Source organism: Staurois parvus, unplaced genomic scaffold (assembly GCF_062004578.1).
Source record: "Staurois parvus isolate SC_StPar_1 unplaced genomic scaffold, SC_StPar_1.0 ptg000175l, whole genome shotgun sequence".
Taxonomy (NCBI): Eukaryota; Metazoa; Chordata; class Amphibia; order Anura; family Ranidae; genus Staurois; species Staurois parvus.
The window spans coordinates 11,213,120-11,232,991 of NW_028317971.1; the positions used below are offsets into that span (position 1 = coordinate 11,213,120).

Sequence of the window (19,872 nt, forward strand, 5' to 3'; positions counted from 1 at the left end):
AAGTGAAAAGAAATTCCTCCAAATTAAGGGAATCCCTTGAGGACGCCCAGTTCACCAGAACTAGTTTCCCATTAGATTTCCCCTCTATTACTTTTATGGGGAAAAGGGATTGTCTGGGATTTTCTTTACTTTCACTCTCAATAATGGTAAACAGGACAAACAGAGGGCCAATCTCCTGAAGGGGGGGGGGGGGGGGGCACAGACAGCAATAAAAACTGACAGGGGATCTAATCCATCTCCACTCTATCCAAAACTAAAAAAAAAAAAAAAGTTTTTAATTATGATGTGCGATGTTGAAGAAAACAAGAAAGACTCAGAAACCAATGAATGTTTCTGATATAGGAAAGAATCTGATAGGTTGCCTAGCAAGTGCACTATTGTATCTATTTTTACATATATCTTATCAGCCTGTATTATTTTATATTACTGATCTTTGAAATGAGAACTCACAACCCGGAAGTGTATAGAGAGATTACTTCCGGGTGGAGAAAGATGGCGGCGCCCAGGGGGCAGCATGCTGGATTGTGAAGTGTTACCGGGAGGTGTAATATGGCGGGTCTCACCTTATTTATCCGGGGTCTCCCGGAGGATGCCAGCACCGAGAAGTTAGAAGAGCTCTTCAGTGACAGCGGGCCCGTTAGACAGTGCTTCGTGGTCAAACAAAAAGGTAATGTGAGTGCCGGGCCGCCTGTGATAGCTGAGTATGAGGAGTCGGGCTGGCAGAGCTCTCCATCTTCTCTGGGGGAACCACAAAGACTGAACTGGGTTTATCATTGTTCTGATCATTACACTTCCTCTGCAGTGCTACCCCCCAGTATGTCTGTCATCAATCAACATGGGGGTATAGATACAAAAGTTGGGGTTCAGTACACTAGTAAGAATGGGACTTGGGAGAACTCCCTGGTGACCATTATTCATAGATTGTCAGCTCTGGAGACCAGCACACAGCTGACACTTGTAGTGAGAAGATGTGTAGGCTCTGTTGTGTCATACATAGGCTTTGCAGCCTCACATTGCTTCTTTAGCGGTGACAGTGATGCTGTTATTAGCCACTTGCCCTCCTGAGGATTATTTGCCCCCCCCCCCTTCCTGGCTAGGTCATTTTTTGTGTTTTGGCGCTCCATTACTTTACCTGACAATTGCGCGATCATGCAACACTGCACCCAAATGAAACTTGTGTCCTATCCCCCCCCCCCCTCAAATTTAGTTTTTTGTTTCAGTGGTATTTGATCACATGTGCATTTTTTTTTTTTTGCGCTATTAAAAAAAAAACCCAACAATTTTGAAAAAGAGAAAAAAACCGTTTTTGACTTTTTGCTATTAAACATGTCCAGCAATGGATGGTGTTAGTAGGGCAGTGGATGCTATCAGTAGTTTTAAATTTTTTTTATGATTTGTAAAAAAAATTTTTTTTTGTAATTTAGTTTATTACAATTTTTTTACCAGCCCTTTACAGGGACTTTGGTAAAATATCAGGAGTTTTAACAGACCCCTGAAGTCTCACTTTTGAGACAGAGAAAGGAGCTGAGGAAACGCATTCGCCCTCTTGCACTACAGATGAGTAAACAGGAGACAGAAACTTCTGATCATTCATAAACTGAAGCGTAGTAATTTTAGTTTACTAGGCTTCCATTATGAATGAACAGAGCCGGTGATTGGTACAGATTACTGTCTCTGTTCATTCAGACAAGGAAGGGGCCAGTAAATGACACATTTACCGGTACCTTCCTCTGCTCTTTATATTGATACATCCCCACAGCAGCCGGACGGAGAGGGGAGGAGAGAAACTGGCAGTGCTGCAGGGGGATGAGGGGGGTTGGGGGAGTACATAGGGGCCCAGGCAGTAGGGGGAATCCCAAGAACAATCAGGGGTGATTGCTGTGTCATGGGGGCAAATTACAAGCACCGATCTCCGGCTTTCTATGAGAGCAGCTGAAAGCCTCAGGAGGGGAGGAGAAGGAAAAGCTTTCAGTTGCTTCATCAAGAGACATACAGGGAGATCGGTGTGTCAGGTGGGTGGGGGGAATTACATTCACTGATCACCCTCAACTGTCATATTCCCCCTGCTGCAGGGGTTTTTGTGCTTTTTGGCACAATTTACCTGCATGGCAGCAGTGTTGCAGGTTTCTGCACCACAGGAGACAGCTGCGGGTAAATGTGAACAGGCACATAGAAAAGCATTCTTTTCTGTGCGCCCTTGCAGTGAGCTGTGTTTTTTCTAATACAGACAAACACAACTCTTTGCTATAGTGTGAATGGGCCCTTAAAAATGAAATTCCAGATATAGATATTTTATACAAAGTTCCATTGGACCAGCTTGGACCAATGTAACTCTGTATATACCATACCTGACCAATGCCCCCTGGAAGCTAGAAATCACTCATGTAGACACTGCTGTTCCAGGGTTCTCCACTTGCTTCCAGGTCCCAAGGTGAGCTGCCATCCTGAAGCATTGTGTTCTCTGGTGGGACAAGGTGGAGAGGTGATGGCATGCGCTGCACTTTGTAAAGTCAGAGAATGCTTTGCATTAGTTCATAAAATGCAAAGCATTCTCTGAATGGTGCCGGTTTTGAGTGACTGACCACCTTCACAATTCATCAAGGAAGCTGCTCAGCACGGGACACATGAAAGCAAGTGGAGATCGCTGGAGTAGCGGGGTCTACTTCAATGATTTCGAGCTTCCAGGGACAGTAGTCTGACGTGGTATATACATGGTTATAGCGGTCCAAGCTGGTCTAATGTAACTATGTGTTAACTATCCGTATTTGGAATTCTTCTTTAAAACTGATCTCCATTTTAAATGTAAATTTAAATAAGTTTAAAAGTTTAACTAGTTTGTTTGGACCAATCTGGTCCAAACTATTTCCTTTACTAGCTGCTGCAGCAGCTCCCAGTACTGTATGTATCCCAGGGATGTGTGATTTGTTATCTCCCGATGCCCAGAACGTGTAGTTCCGGGAGCCGGGCAGGTAGTTTTATGTTTCCACTTAGCCCTGCTGCGGGCAAGCAGCAGGGCTTACTTGTTAGGAGGAAGCATTCAGGTGGCTATGGTGAAGCCCGAATGCTTGCACACACCCCGCTAAGTTGGCAACCCCAGACTCCCGTACTCCGCTTGCCCATCTGCATGTCTGGGACCAGCTCAGAAAGTGCCGGCATGCAGTGGGGATGGATGAGAGCAGACACGTCCAGACAAATGTGTGCTATAAACACAAAAAGTTCTCTGGCAGTGAAAAGGATAAGTTCACCGTCGTGAACATGTTACAGGTCCTACCCATTTTTAGGGTGGAACATATAACATGATCCCGCAGCAGCTTGGCAATACGAGCCCTCTCTGTGACAGCAGTATGGGGAGAAGTTCCTCGCACCAGCTGTCACTTTTGAAAAGAGTGTGGATGTGCGGGGCTCCACCCACTTGGCTGCGTCATCCATTCACAGAGTTATGTGAATGAATAAACTATGAGTACTGACATCCTTTGCCGATGTCGTATTGTAGTTCTCAATGAGCTACTGTGGTGCTGTTGAACGCTCTGGTAGTTCATTGATTCTTCCTGTCAGTTTGAAACTGCCTACCCTTACGATGTAAAGGCAGACAGATTACACTGACAGTCTGCAGGAATCCTGCATTATACCCATGATCTGCTGATCACTGGTGCAATGCTTTACAGGCTCAAAAAAAAAAAAGAGCCACCTCCCGTCCGGCCGTTGTATATAAACGGCTGGACGGTGGCAGTGCAGGGTCGGGTGGGCGTTTATAAATGGCCTCCCCGCCCCCTGCTTGTGCAAGCTCCCTGAGAGCGCGCAGCACCGTGATCCGGTGCCCGCTGTGTCCTCCGTACACAGTGGAACACTGATCGTCATACGGGATCTCTGTGCGAGGTCCTGATCGTGTGATCACTAATTGGCCAATCAGTGATCATATGCAGAGTAGTAAGGAAGATGTCACTTCTGACATCATTGCTTACTACGTGTGAAATCTGTGAATGATCACATGGTACAAGGCTATTCACAACTGCCTTGTACCATGTGAAAATCTGTGACCAATCACAGCTCACACAGTAGTTCTTAATGGCTGCAAGAATACAGCCAGAGAGAAGGAGAAATGATTGCTTTTACAGCCTTTATGGGTGTAAAAGCAATCAGTGTAAAAAAAACCCTGTACTGCTAGGGTGACAGTATGTAAAAAAAAAACAAAAAAAAACAAAAACATAAATAATATAAAAATGTAAAAAAAAAACTTAAATTATAATTTTTGGTTATAAACTAATTTTGGGTTATTTTTTTTTTATTTTTTACTAAAAAGATAACAGTATACATTTTGGCCAAGATTTTTGATGAAATATTATTTATTTGCAAAATATTATACGAAAAGCACTTTTTTTTTTTCAAACTTTTTGGACATTTTCATTTACATAACAAAAAAAATAAAAATCCCAGTGGTGAATAAATACCACCAAAATAAAGCTTTATCTGTCTCAAAAAAATTCATATGGGTACAGTGTTGCATGACTGCGCAATTGTCATTCAAAGTGTGATAACACTGAAAGCTGAAAATTGGCCTGGACAGGAAGGGGGTAAAAGTGCTCGCACTTAAAGTGGTTAACAGAGCAGACGCTGGATCTTGATTTGGCTAACTGTGCAATCAATTATTCTTTCAGGTACAGAAAAATGTCGAGGTTTTGGTTATGTCACATTTTCCATGCTGGAGGATGCCCAGCGAGCAATGAAAGAAATCAAGCAATATGATGGGAAAAAAATTGAGGTCTTGGTGGCTAAGAAAAAACTTACTGAAAAGGATAAGAAATTAAAAATCAAAGGTATGCTTGTATACTTGTAATTAAAAAAGAGGAAATGTAAATTTTTGTAGTGCTGCTTTTAACTATGTAATGTGTATGACAAAAAGATGCCCAGCTGTTTCTTACTTTTTGTTTCAGAGACTGCCAACACCTCTGTGGAAAAGAAGCCTAAAGATGGCAAAGGACAGCACAAAAAAGCTAGACTGATTATCCGAAACTTGAGTTTTAAGGTTCAGTATTAAAGCATGCTATTTCCTATAGAGATCCTAGCATACTGTTCAGTGTGATGGGACTTGAAATTAGCTTGTAGTAATTGGGTATTGTATCCAGTGTGTGTGTGTTTGTGTATACAGTAATACCTTGGTTTACGAATTTAATTCGTTCTGCAGGACTTTTCATATAGCAAAAAATTTGTAAACCGAAACACCATTTCCCACAGAAATGCATTGAAAACCAATTAATCAGTTCTGGAGGCCAGAAAAAAGTAAATGCTACTAAAATACCGCATGAGTTATTTTATTAAGTCATGCGGTATTTTAGTAGTGACAGCCATGTGTTAATGCTTCAACTGTCAGCGGGGTTCCCCACTGACAACTGAATGTAAAAGAATTGCCAGCAATTAAAAACATAATTAATAAACGGTGTGGGGTTCCCCCTCCCATCTATACCAAGCCTTTTTGGGTCTGGTATTGATTTTGAGGGGAACTCTGACGCCAAAATAAAAAAAAATGGTGTTTGGGTCCCCCCCCCCAAAAAAAAAATCCATACCAGACCCTTATCTGAGCATGCAGCCCACAGGTCAGGAAAGGGAGGGGGGGGGGGGGGGGGAGGACGAGCGAGTGCTCACCCCCCCCCTTCCCGAACCACACCAGGCCCCATGCCCTCAACATGGGGGGGGGGGGTGCTTTGGGGCGGGGGGCTTCCCCCCCCCCCCCCCCCCCCCAAGCACCTTGTCCTCATGTTGATGTGTAGTGTGAAAAAAGACAGGACACGGTCTTTGACAAGTCCTTTTATTAAAAGAAAAAACGAAAAGAATGTGCCCCGCAGGAGATCCAATGTCAATCATGATGCCTGCCGCCGCCGACCCCAAAAAAAAGCAAGGAAAAAAAAGGTTCCGTTCCTGACATTGGCTGCCAGCCTTTGCCCCTGAGCTGGCTTGACAATTCTTAAATATATACGGGGCTGGGCCACCCGGAGACCATGGGAACAGTTTGGGGATGGTCCCTTTTTGTTCCAACATGACTGCGCACCAGTGCACAAAGTAAGGTCCATAAAGACATGGATGAGCGTGTTTGAGTTGGAGGAACTTGACTGGCTTGCACAGTCCTGACCTCAACCCGATAGAACACCTTTGGGATGAATTAGAGCGGAGACTGTGAGCCAGGCCTTCTCGTCCGACATCAGTGCCTGACCTCACAAATGTTCTTCTGGAAGAATGGTCAAACATTCCCATAGACACGCCTAAACCTTGTGGACAGCCTTCCCAGAACAGTTGAAGCTGTTATAGCTGCAAAGGGTGGGCTAACTCAATATTGAACCCTACAGACTAGGATTCCATTAAAGTTCATGTGCGTGTAAAGGCAGGAGTCCCAATACCCTTTGGCGTGAGTGTCAGCAGAATGTAAAAACAAGGAACTGCTTCAAGAAAGCATTTGGGTTTTTTGTGTGTGTGTGTGTGTATCTTCTCACAGAATTGAGTCCACCCCTCACATTTTTGTAAATATTTTATTATATCATTTCATGTGACAACACTGAAGAAATGACACTTTTCTACAATGTAAAGTAGTGAGAGTACAGCTTGTATAACAGTGTAAATTTGCTGTCCCCACAAAATAACTCAACACACAGCCATTAATGTTGAAACCGCTGGCAATAAAAGGGAGTACACCCCTAAGTGAAGATGTCCAAATTGTGCGCAAAGTATCAATATTTTGTATGGCCGCCATTATTTTCCAGCACTGCCTTAACCCTCTTGGGCATGGAGTTTGCCAGAGCTCTCTTCCACTCCTCCATGATGACATATCGGTGTGTGTGAGATATATATATAATATATACACACACACACACAGCAAGGGTCTGATTGAAAGGTTATAAACACTATAGTAAATGCATTTTCTACTTTTACATGTGCTTACTGTGGTGTGTGGTTTTTTTTTTTTTTTTTTTTTTTTTTTTTTTTTTTGCGTTTCTTAGATTTAACCACTTCAATACTGGCCACTTTCACCACTTACCTGCCCAGGCCAGTTTCAGATTTTAGTGCTGTCACACTTTGACAATTGCGTGGTCATGCAACACTATACTCCTATTTGTATAATTTTTTTGAGACACATAGGTCTTTCTTTTGATGTTGTTCAACCACTATTTTATGCTAAACAAACAAAAAAAGACTGAACATTTAGAAAAAAAATCTTAGTTTCTGTATATAATTTTGAAAAAAAAGTTATTTTTTCTTCTTCCCGAATGTGCACTGATGAGGCGACTTTCAGTGCTCAGTGCTCAGTGTCATCAGTGCTCTAATTATCAGTGTACACCATGTACTGACAGCCTTGCTCATACAGCGTGTGAGGAAAGGACTGTTGATAACCAGCAAGTCTGTTTGCATGTGATCGACTGTGATTGGACACAGCTGATCACATGGTAAAGGGCCCTTTAACCTAATCTATTATCCGCTGTGTGCAAAGGACACAGCTATCACAGAGCATACCTGGGGGTGTACAGGGTGCGGGGTTCTGGGATGACATCCATGGACACCCTCCCAGACCCAGATGACCATGTCGTGGTTGGCAAGCGGTTAAAGCGGAACTTGTCCTGGAATTAAAAATTTTCAAGCAGGTAGGCTTTTTTTATTGCAGAAGAGACATTAATAGGTCTTTTCTGAAATAAAAATCCTGCCTGCTTGTAAGTAAAGGCTTCTACTTCCCTCCTCACAAAATGCTTTAAAATTTACTCTGAGCTGTGCATGTGCAGCTTATTGTACATTCTTGGCTCAACTCTGTTCTAGTATGAATGCACTCCTGTGCATATCAGAATGACTAAGGACCCCAAACCTGCAAGCAGTCATGGAAAATACGTTGGAAAGCTTGTGAACATTGCAGCACTGGAGAAAAATTTGCAAGGCTTTAGTGCCGCTTAAGCACTTTCCTATTGGGCACTTATACCCCCTTCCTGCCCAGGCCAATTTTCAGCTTTCAGCGCTGTCGCACTTTGAATGACAATTGCATGGTCATGCAACACTGTACCCATATGAAATTTTTATCTTTTTTTCACACAAATAGAGCTTTCTTTTGGTGGTATTTACTCGCTGCTGGGTGTTTAATTTTTGCGCTATAAACAAAAAATAGAGTAAAGATTTTGAAAAATTTTTTTTTCTGTTTCTATTATAAAATCTTGCATACAGGTAATTTTTTCTCCTTCACTGTTGTTCGTTGATGAGGCAGCACTGATATACAACAATGATGGGCACTGGTGGGCGGCACTGCTGGGCACAGAGGGCAGGCACTGGTGGGTGGCACTGCTGGACACTGATCATCAGGGCACTGATAATCAGTTCCCTGATGATCGGTGTCGATCCCTTCTTTGACAATTGCCGGTTATCGGCAGTACTTTCCTCACTCTGTTACAGTGTGAGGAAAGTGCAGCTGATAACCGGCAACTGCAGTTTCCAGTGATCTGCTGTGTCATTGGACATGGCTGATCACGTGGTAAAAGACCACTATGATTGGCTTTTCACCCCATCACGTGATCGGCTATGTCTGTAGGACACAGCTATCATGGAGATCGCCAGGTCTGCGTCCCTGGGGGCGCACGGGAGGGCTTCATGATGTCCTCCCAGAGCTGGATGGCCGCAGTGTAGCTTTCATTCAGCTATCTGCGGTTGGCAAGTGGTTAAAGAGGAGTTCCAGGTTTCCCCCCCAAAATTAAGTCAGCAGCTACAAATACTGTAGCTGCTGACTTTTAATATAAAACGACACTTACTTGTCCAGAGGTCCAGCGCAGTCATCACCTGGGCTAGTTCTTCACTAGCCTCCAGATTCCCAATGCTGGCATTTCAAGTAATGGAAACTGGAAGTGAAGCCTTGTGGCTTCACAGCCGTTTCCTACTACATATGCTTGAGCCATGCTGCGCCTTGTGATTGTTCCCAGAAAACTACAGGGGGTTGGAGGGGGCGAACTGACAAAACCAGCTACCCTCTCTCCCACAAAGTGCCAAATGTGACAGTAGGGGGGGCTGCAAACAAGTGGAGCTTCCCCTTTTGGGTGGAGCTCCACTTTTAGGTGCAGGTTTTGCTGCTTTTATAGCACTTTATATGTAGCAGCATGAGGTAAAACACAATTGTTACAAATGTGTACTGCGAGTTCTGCCTGCCAATACATTTTTTTCTCTAGTGAAAGTGTATTACGAGTACATAACACATTTGAGTATAGGCTCTTGGCTGTGCTTGCTAACCTTGCTCTTCTCTCGACAGTGTTCTGAAGATGATCTCAAGAAACATTTTTCTACTTTTGGAACTGTGCTGGAGGTGAACATCCCAAAAAAGCCAGGTTTGTCCCCTCCTCAACTTGTGCATGCAATTAGAAACCTAATTTCCAATGGTTAAAGAAGTAATTTGCTGTTGGATACCTCAGTCTATCCAGGCCTGTACCTGTTCCAGACTATGGACCTTAAACTATTTACATATTCTTAACAAGCGGTAAAAGCTCTTTTACAAGACCTCACTCCTCTAGCTGCCTGGGAAGTATTTTATTTCAAATATAGCAACCATAACTCTAGTCTGTTTAGTCCCTTTCTAAGGGATTATAGAAACACCTGATTTTTTTACAATAGAGGGCTGGCAGACTGCAAAAATCTGATCTCCATAGAAAAAAAACAAAAATTTTTAGTTGTGTGGTGCGCTCAAAAATTGGATTTCTCCAATATGCCTATAGATATAGATGTGAATGGGTGAATTTTTTTTTTTTTTTTTAAGGCCTCATTCACATGGGTGCTTATACTTGTGCTCCATGAATACACCCATGTCTTTAAGCGACTGGAGCCACTGTGTTTTACTTGCAGGCAACCTATCAACCTATGCATGTTGCATGGAAACACAGCTGTTCTCCCAAATTTGACCTATAGAAATGTATGGTTTACCTGCATACAGCACCTGAAGGCTCCAGCTGCTTGAGCCATAGCCCATTCACACATTACAGGTATTTGCTCCTGTGTGAATGAGGCCTTAAAGACTGTAAATGTGCATAGATTGGGCACAAGTTCTCCAAGATTTACCATTTGGGTAATGGCATCTCATGTAACAAAGCAAATTAACACAATTGCTTCTTTATTTTGCATGAAATGTGAAATATAGGGATATATCATAATTTGAAAAACACAATAAATCTGTATTTGTGAGCCATCAAGTTTACCTTTTGAACATTGATATGACAGGGATAAACCAAAGCTCCAATGTGAGATTAGAATATCAAAATATAGTTCTTTTTTGCACTCTTCTGCTGTCAGTGTCTGGCTCTGCAGTGTTCCCCATACGATTTCAGTGCATATGTCTGGTTGCTTCAGGAGGTTCAAGGTAGAGAGCAGTAAAGAAACAGGAGCTGCATCTCCATGTGGTGCCACTCATATGGCATTTATTATACTTCTACCAAACTGAAGATCTGCCATGATGGATTTTACAGCACTTCAGTATTCTAAAACTGATAATTAAATTCTACATGGGGTAGAAAAGGAGCAGTGATACAAACTACTGATGTGAATATATTGCCTGCATTATGCATGTGGATGGTCTCTAATATTTTTCATTCTTTTTGATAACTTGTATAATGGACCTTTCTTCTTCAGATGGGAAAATGAGAGGCTTTGCGTTTGTTCAGTTAAAGAACATGCTGGAAGCCAGCAAAGCACTAAAAGCAACGAACATGAAGAGTATAAAAGGTAGGAGTATAAATAACACTACAACTTGTGGTGATATCGTAAATGGTGTTAATTGTAAGAATTAACAAAAAAAAAGCTCCCGAAGACTGGGACAGTTCTAAATACAGTAATTTTTTACTTCAAACTCTACCAATGGATATGGTAAACATTCAAAACTGCCATTCATGGTAGATCAGGCATACCAGGTCTTCATAAAGTTAATTGCCCAGGTATGCTTTTTTTCACAAATAGTACCAGCTTCTGCTGTCACTGGGTCTGCCTCCCACCCTCTACACTTTGCTATTGGCTTTGTGCATTGTAACAATGGTCAATAAGACTGAGTAGCTTGGGGAGAAAAGGGCTTCTCATAATCATACTACCAAGATGGATAAATGGATGTGCACGAATCACATACTTCTAAACTTTCAAGAATTATACACTCACTGGCCACTTCATTAGGTACACCTTGCTAGTGCCAAAAAAATATCCCCCACTCCATTACTCCACCAGCTTGAACTGCTGATACAAGGCAGGATGGATCCATACTTTCATGTTGTTTACGCCAAATTCTGACCCTACCATCTGAATATCGCAGCAACCAATCTGCCCATTCTCCTCTGACGTCAAAAAGGCATTTTCGTCCACACAACTGCTGTTCACTTAATATTTTCTCTTTTTTTGGACCATTCTCTGTAAACCCTAGAGATGGTTTTGTGTGAAAATCCCAGTAGATCAGCAGTTTTTAAAATACTCAGACCAGCCCGTCTGGCACCAACAACCATGATACATTCAAAGTCACTTGAATGCCCTTTCTTCCCCATTCTGATGCTCGGTTTGAACTTCAGCAAGTCGTCATCACCATGTCTACATACGTAAATGCATTGAGTTGTTGCAATATGATTGGTTTATTAGCAATTTCTATTACCAAACAATTGAGCAGGAGTACCTAATAAAGTGGCCAGTGAGTGTATGCTATAGAATTATTTCCATACATTTTTACTTCCTGAATAACAAAAAATAAGCACTTGAATTTACTGTAACACGTTCTCGTAACCAAAGTTTACAAGGAATTTTTTTTTTTACATTTACTGTTTTTTGATTAGTAGACATCCTCAGAAGAATTGTTATCCCAATTGTTGTAAAGCGCTGCGTAAATGGTTGGCACTTTATAAATCCTGTATAATAATAATTGTGTTACCACAAGTAGGTTTTATGAAGTTGGGTGTTAATAAGAATGGCCAGAAGACAAAGTCAAGTATTGTTTCATTTTTACTGCCCTTGGGGGGGGGGGATTCTCTTCCCTTGAAATATTTTTTAAACTTCACTTTTTTTCCCCCCCCTCAAACCCTTTTCAAGAAATGTATGTGTGGAAAATTTTGAACTTCTTAATGATTTATATTTTGGACTCATGGGCTGTTTTTTGTGAAAACTTGTGTTTTGCAGACCGTACGGTTGCTGTTGACTGGGCTGTAGCAAAGGATAAATATACAGCTACCCAGGGAACAACTGGCAGTGGTAAGTTGATTGTTTTTATTCACTTACAGTAGTGTGTGTGTCCTGCTTTTTAAGGGTCTAACCAAAGCAGCAGTGTGCTGCTCTGTAGACTGCACAGATTTAAAGTTGGGAAAAAAAAGCCCAAGTCTAACTATTCTTAAAAATGTTTTCTCCCTCTTCCTACCTATCCTGCCTGACCCATGTTTAAAAAAAACAAATGTTTACTGGCTTATTGTTTTTATTCAAATAATCTTTATTGAAGATTTTTTCCAACAGATATAATAACATGAAAAAGACAGAGACAATGTTGGTTCTTTGTTGTACAGATGATTAGGGTAAAGGTTAACAATTCAATAATTTCCCAGTATAATAATGTATACATTTACTTAGGTGAGCATGTGATAATGGAATCAGCTTCAATCAATTGGAAGACAACTAAGAGCCATGTGGGATAAGGGGAGGGAGAGGATGTGGGGGGAAAAGCAGGGGTAGGAAAAGTTACATCAACAGGAACAACTGTCAGAGCAAGAGGGTAGGAGAGCAACATCATACCAGTCAGGATAGAATTGTATATTCTGTTGAGGATAATCATCATAGTTTAACTTTACAATTGGGGTTAGGTGACCATTGAGACCATGACGTACTGGCTTATTTTTATTCTACTTCGATTCAGTCTCGTGATCATGCAGCTGCACCTCAGGGAGCATTCAACAACAGCTGGGAATTGTGGGAGCTTTGATGTCACCCATAGGCTTCCATAGCCTAACTGTTGTCAGAACGCCTTTCTACCCCCTACAGCAGCCACTTACTGACACAGGAGAGCAAGAACTATGTGCTGACGTGACTGGACCGGAGCGGATTACCCACTTGCCCTTCAGAGGATTTTTGGCGATACGGTGCTGCATTGCTTTGACAATTGAGCGGTAATGCAACGCTGTACATTAATTCAATTTGTCAAATTTTTTTCCCACAAATAGAGCTTTCAGTGATATTTGATCTCTTCTGCGTTTCTTACTTTTCGCTCTATAAACAAAAAAAGACTGACAATTTTGAAATCTCCCCCCCCTAATATTTTTGACTTTTTGCTATAAAACATGCCTCTTGAGGGTTAGGGAATGATGTGAGTGTGCAATATGTGTGTAAATTTGTATTCTGCTATGTGCCTTTGCTATTCAAAAGAAAAAAAAAATCCTTCTTGTATTAATTGGTTTACGTGAAGGTTATAGCGTCTAAAAATGGCAGTGTGTGTATATATACTTTTTTTTTTTTTTTACTAGCAATGGCGGCGATCAGCGACTTATAGCGGGACTGTGGCAAGCAATCTGACACTGGGTGGGAAATAACTGCCACTGACATCCCCAATGACACTAATATAGAGATCCGTGTTAATGAAAAGCACTGACACTGTACTAATGAATCTCGGCAGGAAGGGGTTAACATCTGGGGTGATAAAAGGATTAACTGTGTTGCATGCTGTTTTACTTGGGAGACATGTTGCATCACAGAAACCTGACATTTTAACAGGGGTGTGTGGCCTTTTTACATCCACTGTATATCGATGCAGCACTGTGCGTAGCTGAAGTTCTTCTCCCTTCTTTTTCTTCTCACAGGAAGATTAGGCAGGAACGAGACCCTGTAACACTGTAATTTGTGGTTTAGCTGGGTATACACGTATAGAAAATCAGCTGGTTAAGCAGGAACCTGATGAATTTCTATTTATGTGTACTGCTGTCTGTTCAAGTCCCCCCTTTCAGAAGACAAAATAATCCCTGAAGCAGCATCGCTTGTGTTGATGTGGGGGCTTGTTCATTTTTGTTTGTTTCTCTTCAACCCGCTGTGTATACTTTGTATGTATTGGTTTTTAAGCTTATACATACTTTTAAAATTATAGGCTTCACCTTGAGCCATTTTGCCTGGTCAGAGAACCGGTTATGTTTGTACTTCTGAAAGAACAAAAATGTACAGACTTGTGAAATTGTATATTTTCCCCTTGTGTTCATTTAACATCCTCAAAGGACTGACTCTTTGTTGAAAGAGATGAATCTCATGTTGTCTGACAGCGGCTGTCCTCCCAGCTGCCTGACCTCTTTCTGATAACTTGCAGGGTCTCCTGACTCTCTCTGCACTCGCTGTCGTATTTTGAAAAGGACGTGGCTGTTCCAAGCTCTGTCCACTCAGCCACATCAATGATTCAGTTTCCTGTGAATTAATGAACTACAAGCACTGTCAGCCACCGTGGCTGACGGGTTGTTCTGAATGAACTACAAGGGCGCCGATGAGCGCTTTCATAGTTCATTCACAAGCCCTGCAGCTTTCAGACAGCCTGTGTGGAGATACGGGCAGATTCTTGTCTGCAGAAAACTGACCTTGCACAACTGATCCACTGATGAAGTGCAAAGCTTTCCAGTCTCCTGCAGGAAAAAATACATGAACATTGTTTTTGCTTTTTTTTTTTTTATTTTTTTTTTTGATAGGTGAACTTAATATAAATATATCTATAGATATATATAGATAGAGAGAGATAGATATAGATATATTTATATACACTTACACTTCTATTGTAATGTGCAGGAGGCAGATGTAGAAAAGCAAGTAATGACACTATCTGAAAGAGCCAAATCTTAGCTAGTCAAAATGGCCTGGAATTCAGCCATAGCAAGAAAGATGGATTTGGAAGCCTATTGCAGGTTGGTGCTTCCGGAAGAATTCTAGGGCTATCCTGAGACTAATTTTAAGCGATTCAGACTAAAAGGGTGTTTTTGGTAAGATCACACAATTATCATTTGACTGCAAATTTTTTTTCTTGTATACACCTAATCATGACTGGTTCTCTGTAGGTTCCTTCAAAATTTACAAATATGTTTCTTTCAGAAACCAATAAAAACACAAAGCCGTGTAAACCAGAGGAGAGTGATGAGGATAAAGAAGAAACAGCCTCCTCAAATGAAGAAGAAATAACATCACTGAAGAATGAAGGCAGTTCTGCAGAGGATGATGGCGATACATTAAATGATGATGTTGAACCAGAAGAGGAGAAGTCTCCCAAGGCCAAAATCAAAGAATACAAACTGTGAGTGCAAAGCAGTTATTGTATAGTGATATATATATATATATATATATATATATATATATATATATATATATTTTTTGTGAGCATAGCTTTTTGCTTCATTTAAAAAAAAAAAAAGAAAAAATACAACAGCTTCAGGCAACCACTTCAGTACTGGGCACTTTTACCCCCTTCCTGCCCAGGCCAATTTTCGGCTTTTAGCACTCACATTTTGAATGACAGTTGTGCTGTCCTGCAACACTGCACCCATATGAATTTTTTTTCCCCCACATAAATAGAGCTTTCCTTCGGTGATATTTAATCACCGCTGGGTTTTACATTTTTTTCTAAGTAAACAAAATTTATGAAGAAATATAACCCAACTCAGTGTATATTATTTAGTCTGTAGGAAAGAGTCCACAAACAATGGTATATATCTGAAAATCACCCCTGTACTGCCCTAAAACATCAGGACAGTAAAAATATCCCCCAAATGTTGCCCATTTGGAAAGTAGACAGGCCATGGTACTTAGTAAAAGGCATGGTGAGTTTTTTTGAAGTTGTAATTTTTTTTCGTTACTATTTTTTGGGAAAATGAAGAAATCTAAAGTTTGTGTGGTGTTTGTTGTCTGTTTTCTTTTCTTTTTTTTTTTCTTCCTGCCACCATTGCAGTACAGTGGCATCATATAACTGGTGTGTTTGTTGATCAGAGACATTGACTGGTAACTGTACGAAGGAAAAAAAACATTTTTTTTTTTTCTTTCTCTTTCATTACATTTTTTCTTTTCTTTTTTTGGTTGTTGTTGTTTACACACTATGACTACATATAACTGTGTGAGTTTTACAGTCATAAGCAACCATTTTTTTTCTGGATTAAAACTATCCATTCAGTGTTTACTGTTGTGATTAGCTGTGAGTGGCCACAGCTAATCACATGGTGCAGATGGGCTGTGATTGACCCTGTCTGTACCATATGATCATTGTGACCAATCGGAGCTCATCACAATAGTACACAATGAAAGGCATGAATCAAAGGCTTTCTTTGTGTATAATTGTCATATGATCTGCTTTGATGAGCCACAGCAATCACATGGTACCGGCAAAAGGCTGATACACTAATCTTTCATCGGCTGTGTCTGGACGTTCTCATATGATGTCTTCCCAGAATAAGAGGGCTCCCACCGGTCTGCCATTTTACAATAGGCCGGGCAGAGAGGTGTGAAATACTGAACTGCACCTGCATTGGAACAGAACATATGGGTTTTCATATATATGACATGTTTGGTATGTATCATATGGCCATTTCCATATACTAATATATTATGTATATGTACATAATATCTTCTTAGTATTCTATTCGGGGGGTGGAGCTTTAGACTCCTTGTCACATTTTACAGGCTTCTAGTTTCTTTCTTTTGAAAGTATACAGAACTCATTGGGGTTGATTTACTAAAACTGGAGAGCTCAAACTCTGGCTCCGCTGTGCAATGGTAGCCAATCTGCTTCTTCTATTATGCTTTGGTGAAAAAAAAAAATTGGAAGCTGATTGGTTTCTATGCACCACATTTTACATTCTCCAGTTTTAGTAAATCAACCCCATTGAATCAGAGCAATGACTCCTCTTTTATGAGATGACTATGGATGTTTCTGTTAGAGAGTTTGCCTCAGAGTAATATTAAGGGCTTTGTTCATTTAGCTACATAGAGTGCTTTCTAAAATTTCTGTCTTCAAAAGAACTAAATAAAATAATGTAACAATATCTTAGGTTCTCTAAGTATGTAAACAACTATGTGAATCAAAGATCAGCAGCAGCACAGGTTTGTAGCTGTGCTTCAATATATTCCCTGTGTGTTACTTGAATATAATCCAAATATACACACTTGCCAAATGCCGTGCACTGAGCACTGTGATCCTCTGTGTACATGGGATCTTGCTGCTGCGCATTTTAGGGGGAGGACGTCCTTGGACTTTCCCCCAGAATTAGAAAGAACCCACCTGGCCATATTACAATACGCTGGGTGGGGAGTGGTTAACCTGTGCGGCTTAAGTTACTTTTAGTGGACATCTAGAATTTTTTTTTTCATAGGCTTACCATTACTCTTTGAAATATGTTTGTTTTTTTTTTTTGTTTTTTTTCCCCCAATAAGTTCTATTAAGATCTGTTTGTAATTCATATTTTAACTATTAGCTCTTTAAAAAAAACTTGCGCCAAAAACAAGAGAAATGATGACTGTGAGGAGGAGGAGAAGGAGGAGAATGATGATAAAGTGGAAGATAACAAATCTGCTGACTCTGAGCAGGAGAGTGACATTGAAGATGATCTGTCAGGGGACTCCGATTCTGAGAGTAAGAAAAAAGGTAATTTTTAAAGTAGTGCTCTTATACTTGATATGTAAGCCCACATCACTGAATGGCACCAAATGTAACATCCTGTTTATTTACAGATAAAAATGAAAAGAAGAAAAGGCAATTGCCATGTGATGTTGGTGAAGGAAAGACATTGTTTATCAGGTGAGCTTCTCTGACAGCTAATACTGAAGTCTGTTGTCCAGCACGGAAGGGAGTCATTTCACAACTCCTAAAAATGGTGCTTGTTTAGGGGCAGAACATCTCTCTACAGCATTGCGGTGCTATCTTTACCCCATAACTGCATGATTTCTGGTAGTCACAGCCTCCTATTCTGCGTAGGAGTTTAACATCTCTCACCTGTACACCACCAATTGACTGGAGCAATTTTTACATTTTTGCCACGGACCAGTTTATTTAGCAATAACTTGGTCATCGAAATCACAGAATATTACATATATCATGTTTTTAAGGACAAAAAAGACTTTCTTTTCATGATTGTTGTGCATTCCTTAGACTAAAACCTAACAAAACTAAAAGTAACAGAAATGCACTTTTTTTTTTCTTTTCTGGCCAGTGTTAGTGTAAAAAGTGTTACAGTAGATAAAACATAACATTTTATTTTTACGGTAAAATTATGATTTTGGCGCAAAACATTGCAAAGTTATTTACAAATAAAGTTTTTTTTCAGTTTTCACTTTGTCATTGTGACACATACAAAAGAAAAATGTTTGATTTATTGGTTAAGAAAATAGAAATAAAAATCAGCAGGAAATAATAGGGGATGGTGAGTTAATTAAGGCTGATTAGGGTAAATTAAAGGTTAATAAGGGGTTAAATAGAGATGGAGAAAATTTTTTATTTAAGGTGTAAATCCAGCCAAATGCTACCAAAGGCTAAGCTTACTCCCACCCCCATTCTAAGACTATTTTATCGACCCTGTAATAGGAAAGATGCTAATACTTACTGTTGGGCAGCAGTTGTCAGCTGTCCTTCCTCTACACTGAAGCTAGAGTTGGGAGCCTATCATGTGACCAGACCGGAGCGTCTTCAGAGTAGCTAAGTATAAGCATCTTTTCTTTCACAGGGTAGATAGAATAGTCTTAGAATGGGGGTGGGAATAGGGTTAGCCTTAGAATTTGACTGGAATTACACTAAAGGCTTGTTTACACTTGCTTCAAAATACAGCATTGTGCTTTTTTTTTTTTTCTTTAATTTTTCCCAAGCTCTCCTAATGCCAATCTAATCACCTGTCACTAAACAAAATGGTAAGCTTACAGTCCTGTTTACACATTGCGTTTGTTTTGCTTCACAAATTACACTTATACTCCATGTCGCTTTCCTGGTAGTTCATAACTTCTCCAAATCCTCCTTAGAAGTCTATGGCAAAGCTCGCTAACCGCACCTGCAGCTTTGGAAGGGGCTTTTAATTAGTGTTTGCTTCGCTTTGTTTTGGAGGTATTGCAGGTATGAGATATCCCTGGATGCACTGGGAAACTAATAAGTGATCCTGAAAAAGGTTATCTGCAGTCACTTTCGTTTCATGTGTATATATTGTGGAAGTGTCTGGTGCAGACGAGACATCTGATGTGAAGCGGCAGGAAGGTGAACAGGGTCTGGACAGGAGTGGAGCAACTAGCAGACTGCATATATGGTGTGCAACATGGGAATGCGATAGCGGATGGTGAGCAGTGACCGGAGAGTCGGGACTGAGGGGCAGTGGATCAGTAGAGCTTGGGGGATCAGGGCAGGAGAAGCTAGTAATTGCATTAGAGCAATATAGTGAGAGGTGGGTGGGGACTAAAAAGAGGAGGATCAGCAAACCAGAGGATCAGTAGAGCTGGGGATTACTGCTGAGCAGGGATCAGCAGAGCTGGGGGTTACCACTGAGCAGGGGATCTGCTGTACAAGGGTACCTATGATTTGTTGATCTACTGAACTAGGGTACCAATGTGCTAGGGATCTGCTGAGTGGGTCTTGGGAGTGAGTACTATTGAGTTGGGGTCTTTTAAAACAAATTGAGAATCAACACACAAGGCATTTGCCAAGTTCCAAAAAGGCATCACTGAAGCATCAAAAACACAAAAAAGCATGTTGAAGCGGTAGGCTCTTTAATGTGTATTAAAGTTGAGCCAAGTGTAAATTTAAAAAAACAAAAAAAAAAAAAAAAAAAACTTTTGCTTTGTGTTTTTTTTTTTTCTTGTTAAACACAGCAACTCCCCCGTCTTAATTTTTAAGGCCTCATTTACACGGGTGTACCTATCCATACACCCATGCAAAGGGCC

General features: G+C 40.8%; 1 protein-coding gene across 1 annotated transcript in view; it reads left to right on the forward strand.

The window, feature by feature from the left end:
- Positions 1-493: 493 nt before the first annotated feature.
- Positions 494-19,872, forward strand: part of RBM28 (RNA binding motif protein 28) — a 40,168-nt gene continuing 20,789 nt past the window's right edge. Inside the window, exons 1-9 of the mRNA XM_089676964.1 lie at positions 494-667; positions 4,656-4,814; positions 4,932-5,023; positions 9,260-9,335; positions 10,627-10,719; positions 12,142-12,213; positions 15,064-15,262; positions 17,430-17,599; positions 17,686-17,752. Of these exons, the coding sequence (XP_089533090.1) occupies positions 550-667; positions 4,656-4,814; positions 4,932-5,023; positions 9,260-9,335; positions 10,627-10,719; positions 12,142-12,213; positions 15,064-15,262; positions 17,430-17,599; positions 17,686-17,752 (1,046 nt within the window). The 5' untranslated portion in view covers positions 494-549. The remainder of the gene's footprint in view (positions 668-4,655; positions 4,815-4,931; positions 5,024-9,259; positions 9,336-10,626; positions 10,720-12,141; positions 12,214-15,063; positions 15,263-17,429; positions 17,600-17,685; positions 17,753-19,872) is intronic.